Source organism: Cygnus olor, chromosome 3 (assembly GCF_009769625.2).
Source record: "Cygnus olor isolate bCygOlo1 chromosome 3, bCygOlo1.pri.v2, whole genome shotgun sequence".
NCBI lineage: Eukaryota > Metazoa > Chordata > Aves > Anseriformes > Anatidae > Cygnus > Cygnus olor.
Window position 1 is genome coordinate 35,220,750 of NC_049171.1, and position 9,529 is coordinate 35,230,278.

At 41.9% G+C, this 9,529-nt stretch overlaps 1 protein-coding gene across 2 annotated transcripts in view; it reads left to right on the plus strand.

Annotated features, from left to right (window-relative positions):
* Positions 1-9,153, plus strand: part of SH3BGRL2 (SH3 domain binding glutamate rich protein like 2) — a 45,227-nt gene extending 36,074 nt beyond the window's left edge. For both annotated transcript variants that reach the window (XM_040554005.1, XM_040554004.1), the window contains exons 3-4: positions 3,680-3,760; positions 4,889-9,153. In XM_040554005.1, coding sequence (XP_040409939.1) covers positions 3,680-3,760; positions 4,889-4,897 — 90 coding nt within the window. In that variant the 3' untranslated portion in view covers positions 4,898-9,153. The remainder of the gene's footprint in view (positions 1-3,679; positions 3,761-4,888) is intronic.
* Positions 9,154-9,529: the final 376 nt, after the last annotated feature.

A 9,529-nucleotide genomic window follows, 5' to 3' on the forward strand; every position in this document is an offset into this window, starting at 1 on the left:
TTAACAGGAAAACTCAATTTGCAATTTTACTGCTGCTTTATTTAAAAGTAAGATGCTTCTCTCCCCCCCCCCCCCATTAAAGCATGACAGTGTCAACAGCATTTTAGTATGTTTTGTAATGCAGATATTTCAAACCATGGGGGAAGTTTCTTCTAGCTGATCATCTCTTCTGGTTGTTAGAATTTCAGAATGACTGAATAGGTTGGGGTTTGTGCTCCTTCCATCATGCTCTTAGTTAAGCTCATTGTTTAATCTTCAGGTTTCTTTCAGTAAGTTAATCCAGCTTTGATCCAGTCTGCAAAAATGTGGAAAAAACCTGTGGGCACTTCTGGAAGTAAAAATTGATAACTAGCACTTGCAGAAAGCTTTTAATGATTACTTCATGGAGGCTGAGGTAGGCACATGTTCACAGATACTGGTGGATTCGCGGAGTCACAAAGCCGTAGTCAGAGCACGGAATGCAGCCCTGCTTCTTAGCATGCCATTTTCCAGCTGTGAATCCCTACCCTGTTTTTCTTAATTAAGAAACAAAACAGAGCTCGAGAACGGTGCTGTGAGGTGATGGCTCACCCAAGCAGAGTCTTCTCTCGGACACTGCTGAGACAAACAGGTCACAGGGGATTCAGGAGAATTGCGTGTGTTCTTCAGAGGAAAGGGTGCTCTTGGTGGGCAGTGAAAATGATGTCTGTCTTGAGCCATGCTGCTGCAGAAATGCTTGCAGTAGCTGCCTGGGTGGCTGCTTATAGTTTGCCGGGTTGTAATGAGCAGCTTAAACCAATTTGAACCTGCCCTGATACTAAAAGGGTTCTTCTCTCTCTTCTGTGGGTTGTACTTGTCCAGTGCTGCCCTACCTTCAGCTGCACAATAGTGTGACATACCTGTAGATGAACCCAGTGGAGAAAAACAAGGTTATTTCTCAGATCAGGCGCTGTCTTCACATGTGGTTGCTTATCTAGCTCATGTCCCTCATGGCTTTTCATCTGTTGTAGCAAAGCTAGGCTGCATCTTCCTCAGATTTAACAGCAGCCATGCATTTTTCAGGTCTTGTTCTTAGAGATCAAGGGCTTAATTGAACACCCCGTGGCAGAGCTTCAGTATTGCTGAATTTACTACTCATTTACTACTAAATCATTGCTGAATTTATTACTCATCTAGGTATTTAATGAGCACGTGGTTCTCTTTTCAGCCATGGCATTGTTTGGGTTGTTTCTAGTACTGGTTCAGTTTTTGCTATGGCCTGGCTGTTTTATTTGGATTTACTTTGTGGCAATTAATTTATGTTAATTATGTTCAGTTTATATGTGAATTTATGTTAAATTAGAAATTAGCATCAGTTCATCACCTTTAATGATTTTAATTGATGTAAATATGTCTGTTTCCTCTGTTTAATTGTATGTTTAATTTCAAAGCTAGGCAGAATGGACCACACCTAAAATTAACAAAGAGGAAGCTTAAAACTGTGTCTAATATCTTCACATGTTGGCATTTTAAAATGTAATAGTAATAGTTCTGTGCTCGTAATGATAAAAAGCATCTGTCTGCAAAGCCTGTTTTCCTGTCCATGCTGCTGATCATTGCAGGAGATTCTACCTTCCTTTGCTCCAGAGCGGCTTTATTCCTACAAATGCTTCATTCCCCTGGCAGTGAAAGCAAATAAGCTTAACTCTTCCTGTAAAGCAAAGTGAGTAGGTGGCGTTCACTGGAAATTAGGCATCACGCTTGGAAAAAAACATGGAACTGAAAAACAGACAGAAGAAGTGCATGCGCTCTCTCTCAACCTATTAATGTACGAATATTGAAGGGAGCAGTAGACATGAAGTCTTGGAATACTGGCCTGCCACCTGGGTATAGCAAAGCAATATGCCATCTTTTAAGAAGGCAATGGCAAAAAGTCACCTTAAGAAGAAGGTTTGCTCCTTCTACTTATGTCAGCTAATACATCTGAGGCCTTATGAACATCACGGGCTTCTGCTGACCTCTCTGCATCTTTGAGACCAGATGGCTTTCATATAGACGTTGGACTGGGAAAGCACGTAGCACGAAGTATGGCTTTTTCTAGGCTCAAGGTACTTGACTGACTGCAGCTGCAAAGTGACACTTTGCTGGGACAGTGGTGTTCACATCGGTGCAGCAGTACGCCAGTGTGGAAGTGCTAGGAAAGTGGCTTTGGCTAGTGCACCATAAAGGTTTTGAGAGAAATTCTGTGCATCTGCGGGATGATAATGGATCTTGTGGGAGTTGCAATGGTGACTGCATATTTTCTGTCTGAATGACCTTTTATTTTAGGTTGGTGGAAGGAAAAATAGAGAACGGAGGGAGGTAAAGTCTCTATCTGCAAGCACACACTTTCCTTTCAAAAGCAGAAGTGGAAGGAGACAAGTGGGCAAAGCAGTTACTACTAGGGGAAAATTGAGATCCAATTTCAGGGAAGACACCTTAAACTTTAACAATGAGAAATGAGCTCTCAAAAAGCAACAAGATCAGAGGATAGGAGCCAAAGAAGTGCTGACGTTAGGGGTCAGGGGCATTGTGAACAACTGTTACTCAGGTGGAAGGTATGTGGAGGCACAGGGACTACCTGTTACTGTTCTGTATTGAAAGCATGTATGTGCATAGTCCGTATTTAAAGAATTATCTCTTGTTGAATGCTTTTAAGTTAAGCATAACTACTAATCTTAGATGTTTAGGGATAATTGCTATGTAATGGTGAACACACCTGAAATCTCCCAACATTTACAGAGTATTTTACGTGTCAGAAGTGGTTAAATAGGGATTAATATTTCCACTTTATGGTTATGTGGAGGAGAAAAGGAATCTGAACTGGGTGCTTTATTGTTTGCTGGTGGTCATAGAGGAAATATTTACCAAACCTCTAAGAGAATCCAAAACTTCCTGGCTTCTCACTGTGTGCCAAATCCATCCACTAAACAGTGCTCTGTTTTCATCTATTCCCCTTCAAAACTGAAAACTGTCAGCTCATCTGGTGATAGCAGAGTAGCAGGTGTCCAGTGCAATAAACAAATTGATAAAAGTAGTAGTAACACTTTGAGATCAAAACCTGTTCTTAAGCAGTTAAAACACAAAGGGGACATAATTGTGATAATAAAGCTTTTTTAAAAAAAAATCTTTCTATAAAATAAGATTCCTTATGGTAATATTTTATATTTAAGTATGTGGTTGTCCAAGGTTGAGATATGCTTGCTGATTTCAAAGGATAGAGTAGTAATGAAGTCTTCTGTTCCACCAAAGGAGAACTATGGAGTTCAGTGGCCTTAGAATTTCTCCTTAGAGGTTTCCATGTTAGTAAGTATTTTGTTTGCTAAAATGCAAGTTGAAAACCTCATTGGAAACTTACTTGCATTGTTTGGCACTTAACTACCTTTAAAATATTCCCACAATAGATTTCTTGTTCATGCAAATCCATGTTTATATTTTTCTGTCAAATAAAGTAGTGAAAGGTGTTTTAATTAAAGCATCTATGTGTTTCACTTTGCCATCAGAGTTGCTGATATCACTACCTTTTAGAATAGCTGTTAGGTTTGCATAGGACAATGCAGGTAAGTACCAGTATTTTCCTGAGCGTTATTACATATCACCCTTTACTCTAACACATGGTGTGGGAAGATCAAGCAGGAAAACATGAATACAAATGTTCTCATCTTTTTTTTTTCCCCTCTAGGATTATGATGGCTTTTTTGAATCAAAGGAGAGCAACACTGTCTTCTCCTTTCTTGGACTGAAACCTAATTTAGCATCAAAGGTCAGTGTCATATGGCAGGCTTTTCATGGGATTCTTGAAATATTGAGACTGGGCTGTCCTTGAACTGAATGAACTCACTGTGACCAGCTATGCACTATAGCTGTCCGTACATATCAACATCATGCTAATGAGGTAACTGAAACAATTGCAATGTAAAGCATTTTGTAAAGCAAAGTGACACTAAGCATATACATGAGGTAAGTTGAGACTGCAGGTAAATAATGTTTAATGAGTACATTTTGCTCCACATTATAGTAAATTGCAAGCAACTGACATACTTAACAGGACAGAGCTAGGGTCTCGATCACTGGAATATCCAGAGTTTGTGTCACCAAAATATGATCATGCTGGACCAGCCTGGTTTAGTGGCCCAGCCAGGACAGCATTTGTTCATTATGCAGTATTATTTTTTTAAATGCTGAAAAGATGGAGCAGACAGGAGTTGTAGCAACTTTTTGGATAAGAATTAAATTTTAAAGAATACATATATGCAAATCAGAAAAGAATTTGAAATTAAGCCAGTTAACATCTTTCTGCGAGGACAGTGAAATAGATGAGCTTTTATTGCCATACGGAAGCCTGAATGATCCTGGACACTTGTTCAAGAGGCTGTATGGTGCCCCTTTGGGCAGTAGATCAGACACGTAGGAGATTATTTTTTTCCCTTTGCTACTGTAGGTATAGCTATGTTGGGTAGCAATGCTGTTTCAGGCCTAGATGGTAGTTCTTGGCTATCTAGAGAGTTACTTCTGCCAGCAATTCATTGATTTCTGGATCCCCTGGGGAAGAGGAATAGGAAGGAAAGTCAGCAGGGAACCACAAAAACAGGTTATTTTTGCAGTCTGCCTTGCTTTGGTGCTTGAACAATTAGTCCTAAGAAAAAGATGCTGTTCTGCTGCAGTCAGAAGTAGCAACTTCTGTGCATCTGTGTTCCTTGGAAAGAATCTGCTGTAGTCCTGGAGGGTTGTCTGTACAAACTTGGCCACATTGCTGCACCAGTCTGGTACTTTTGCAGAGGGATGTGTCCTTAGCTGCTGTGTGAATGTGTGAAAGTCACAGATGCAGAAGATGAAAATGTATTCATGGCATTAATAATCTTTTATTTATTCTTATTTTTCTTTTAAATAGGAGTCATAACCCTAGAAAACCTATCTGAACTATCAACAACCGCATCTTCTGGATGAATGACCCTGTACTTCAGCACACGACAGCTTCACTTATGGATCACTGTGATAGAGCAAACACGCATCCTTAGTAGTAGTCTGCCATGAGACGGTGCTCTCCAACAATACGGAGTTAATAACATGTATATGGAATAGGATTAAGTCTGGGCTACTGATCTTCCTTTTTAAAATATTCACCGTTCGTGTTTCACTTTTGTCTTTGGATTGCTTTTGCAGCTGGCACTGATATTCTAATAGACACATGTTTAAAGATAAGAAGTGGAAGTGTGGGGCTCTGTCATTCATGGGTATACTCACATAGTCAGGTTCCTTACCTTTTTTAATCTTTCCAGCTACTGTTGTTGAAGGTAGCTCGTCATGACAGTTAAAGTAGTGGTGGTTATTAGAATGTTTGTGCTAGCTATCATTCAGAGGGTAAAAACTGTTGATCTTAAGATCTCAGTCCAAGCCAATAACTGCTGTATTTTTGCTATACATTTATTTATTGTTATGTTTATGCTAGATCATGTTTATTGTAAGAAACACGGGTTGCTAACCTTTTTCATGAAACCTTGATTTGCCTCATGATGCACATTCCAACTGGTTGTTTAAAAACAGTTGTTATTGTGGAGGGGGTGCCAAAGTGAAATATTTTGACATGGTTCCTTTTCCAAATGAAGGTGAAAGGCAGGTGAAAACACTTGGTGGAATTATACTTGGTAGGTCAGAAGAGGTCTTATAGCTAAAGATTACATTGGTATTTCTTTACTGAGAAGGACTTAACACCCAAAATTGGAACTTTATAATTGGACTGTCTTAAAATGAATTTTTGCCAAAACTTTGAGTCAATTTTTAATAAAACACAGCTCCACCATTAGACACAAGAAAGTCAGAAGGACAACCAATTATGTGGGAAAGCTTCTTTGCAATGCCAAGCCTCTGACTGTGGCTTGAAGGAAGCCCAGGTTCTTGTAAAAAGTGTCAGAAAGCAGCCCTGTCTGTGTAACAAGTCACATGTTCTATTAAAATGAGTAAGCGTGGCATCCTAGTCAGGTTAGTTGGAAAGGACAACTGGAGATCATCTGGTCCAGCCTTGTCAAAAACAGGGCTGACACCAACACTAGCTCAGGTCAGTTGTGAGGTTGTTTAGCAGTGTGTTAGAAACATCCAGAGGTGGAGATCTTGTAACCTGTGCTGATGCTGCAGTACTCTCCTAGTGTCAAGCATGCACTCCCTGGTTGTAATTTGTGGCCGTTGCCTTTCCTATATTTTCTGTTACTCATGGGAAGAGTTTGGCACCATCCTTTTTGTGCCCTCAAGATAGTTGCAGGGCATTATTAGATCACCTCGTAGCCTTCTTGTGCCAGACTAAACAAGAATAGCTTCATTAACTTCTGTTCATAGGTTCTGCTTTAGGCACCTGGCTGCTTTGGTGTGGTAGAGGGCTACTCTCTCCAGTTTCCTCACATCCCTCTTGAACTGGAGAAAGGTCCCCAAAGTGGGTGCGGTATTGTGGATGTGGCCTCATCTGAGTAGAGGGGGATAACAACTTTGCTCAGCCTGCAGGCCACACTTGTCTTGAAATAGTCCACTGCATTTTCCCCCTCTTTGAAGCAAGTGCACTGCTGGTTTATGACCAGCCTGGCTTTCACCAAAACCCCAATCCCTTTCAGCAAGGGTTTTACTCTGTCAGTCACTTCCCAACCTTTACTGATGCCTCACCACCCCCAAGGACAGAGCTTTACACTTAGGGAATACCTATATGAATTTTCCCTTTAGTATAAAGGCAAGAAAGCTTTGAAAAAGGAGTTGTTAAGTTTTAAAAGATGTCCATCCACCGGTTAATTTCCCTTCAGATCCTCTGGTGCCTCCTCAGCTCAGTTAAAGGAACTAGATGGATTAAGAGCACGCACAGATTTCAAGTCCATGGTTGCATTTACTAGTCAAAATCTTCATTAGAGCACCTTCTCTAGAGAACTCCTTAATGGAGCTGATAATGTGCATATATATGTGTGTATGTATGTATATACAAGTATATGTATATGCATTTCTAGGAAGTATGTTGTATGTAGTAAGTTATTGTGATATTCTTGTCACCATTCCCATATTTTGATGAGACTTGAACCTTACTCTAAGAAGGGAATGTGACATGAGGCGGAGCTGTACATTAACAAGTTATATATAATATTCCTAAAAATAAAAAAGTTAAAGAAAAATATTTAACTTTGAAAAAAGAATACAGATACAAATTTACATAATTACGCAGTTAATTACAGAGAAGCCATCCTGGATTTATCATGTACTTGATAACGTTGTAAACTTAGAAAACTGCCTGAAGTCCCAGTTTCGAAAAACTCACATAAGTGGGTAAGTGTATCCGCTGGAGTAATCCTGGGTGGAATCCCAGGCTTACTGATGCGGAAGGCAAAATCACACTGATTTCTCCAGGGATGAAATTAGTTTCACAAAACTCCTCTTGAATTTTGATAGTCGTAAAATTGAAGTCTCCAGTTCAGTGGAGAGCAAGTTCTGCTGTGGCTGTTGGGCAACAGTGGCGTGTTTCAGAGCATGCATGTGGGTGACATTGGCTGTGCGGAGGACGGCACTAGCTCCAAGCACATCCTGCTTGCTCACATGGATCGGCAGTGCAAGTCCGACGGAGTGTTTGCTTTTGAATTGTACGTGGCTAGCTTAAAAAAAAGAGAGTCTATGTGTTGCTTGAGTGTGAATTGTGTCTGTTGTGGAACAGCCTTATTTTTGTAATGAAAGCAAGCAGAGTTCTAGTTTGTTACACAAGATGATCTGGAATTTTTTAACCAGTTTTGTAATAATGAAATGTTCAGGTAACAGAAAAGTTCTGTGGAAACGAGCCATTTATTGAAAGAAATAGCAGATTCCTAACGTTGTATAAAATACTTGGTATAAAGGTGTGCTTGAGAACCAAATAATCCCAATTTTTAGTTAAGATTTGTACGTACCCCGCTCTTTAGAAGGGAGGGCAGTGTGAATTAAATTTTAATCTTTGTACCTAGCTAAAGTTGCTGCGTGGGCTTATGTGCACCCACACACTCACTGTACCAGTGGCTTTGACAGAGATGTTCTTGTTGGTGCCACACACTACTGGATAGTGCCTTGCCAGAAGGAGGACTGGCGCAGGATTAGCGCAGGATCTTCTCAGATGTGCTTGACTTTGAACTCAGAAAGAGGTAGTTTCTATTATTACTATTTTTTTTAATAATGCAGTAAACTGATGTTGGTGAGTCAAAAGACACGTGCTTTGTAGGGCAGAAACAGTTTTTGCTGAGTCTTCTAAACTCTTGATTTTTCTTAGTATGGCTTTCTCTCTTTTATTATTTTATTGACTGTTTATAATCAAACCTTCCAAGGAAGTGGACATGGAGTAAAAAGCCCCTAAATCCATCTTTATGCTTTAAAATAGCCATCTTATTCAGGTGTTGAGCGGCCCAAGTGCTATCACTGAAATGAAGAGGAGTTGCCAAGCTCTCAGCAGATTCCTTGGTCATCCCTCCCTGCCCCTGCCCCCAGTCAGGCCGTTTATTCAGGGAGTCCAGTTATTCTTGGACTACCATGCTTCCGAAGTAGGAGCCTGAGATTTGAGGCACGAGAACTGCTTCACAGCAGTGTAAGAGCGGGGTCTTCACCAGCTAGTGCCAAATCCCATCAGACTTAGGGGACCTGTCCACCGGTTTCACTGGATCCTCACGTGCACAGCGCATGGAGGAGGGACCCCCGGGTACCCGCCCTGTGAGGCGAGCAGGAGTGGCAGACACAGGGGCAAATATCTTGTTTGCAGCACCCTCAGCAGCGGTTCTCACACCGGCCCTTTGGCTTGTGGCATCTTACGTGAAATCACACCGCTCCCCCCGCAGCACGGCCTGGCCTTCACTCCCTAAGGGATTTGGGAGGGGAAACAGAGAACAGCTTCCTGGGAGCACCCCTTCAGCCGGGGCAGATCCAGCGCACTCCCTTCTTTGCCTCTTCCTAACATGCTTCGTCCCGTCCTGCGTAGACCTGTGCTCAAAGCTTCTCCCAACCATTCCTGACGTCCCCGTGACGCAGCAAATGCAGACCTGGTGTTCCCCTCCCCAGCCTCAATGTTTCGTATCTCGGCGGGGGAGGGAGCACGCTGCATCCCAGACTATGTACGCGTGGAGTCTTAAATTATGTGTTAAAGCCGTGTTCATCAAATAAAAAATGTTACGCAGAAAAGACTTTCGGGCGGTGTTGTTTGTGCCACAGGAAACAGTGACAAAATCCAGGTCTTTCTCCTTGCTGCAGCTCCCTCTGGTGACAGCCCGGTTCGTCGGCAGATGAAAGCACCTCAGAGCGAGGCACCTCGGAGGCTGAGCCTGGCTCTGTATGGTGCTGAGCAGCTTCAGTCCGTGGTGGCTTAGCAGGAGCTGTGGCCTGCAGGACACCTGCGGAGTTAGGGTCTAGGTCCTCCCCAGGGAATCAGCAGGAAGGGAGAAGAAAAAAAAGTGTGACTTCCTGTCTTCTGTGTTTGTACTTGGGTGAGTTGATAAATGCTGTGGAAATAAAGGATGGATCCTGTGGGGTGGTTTGGGCAGTGTTTTCCAGTCGTCCC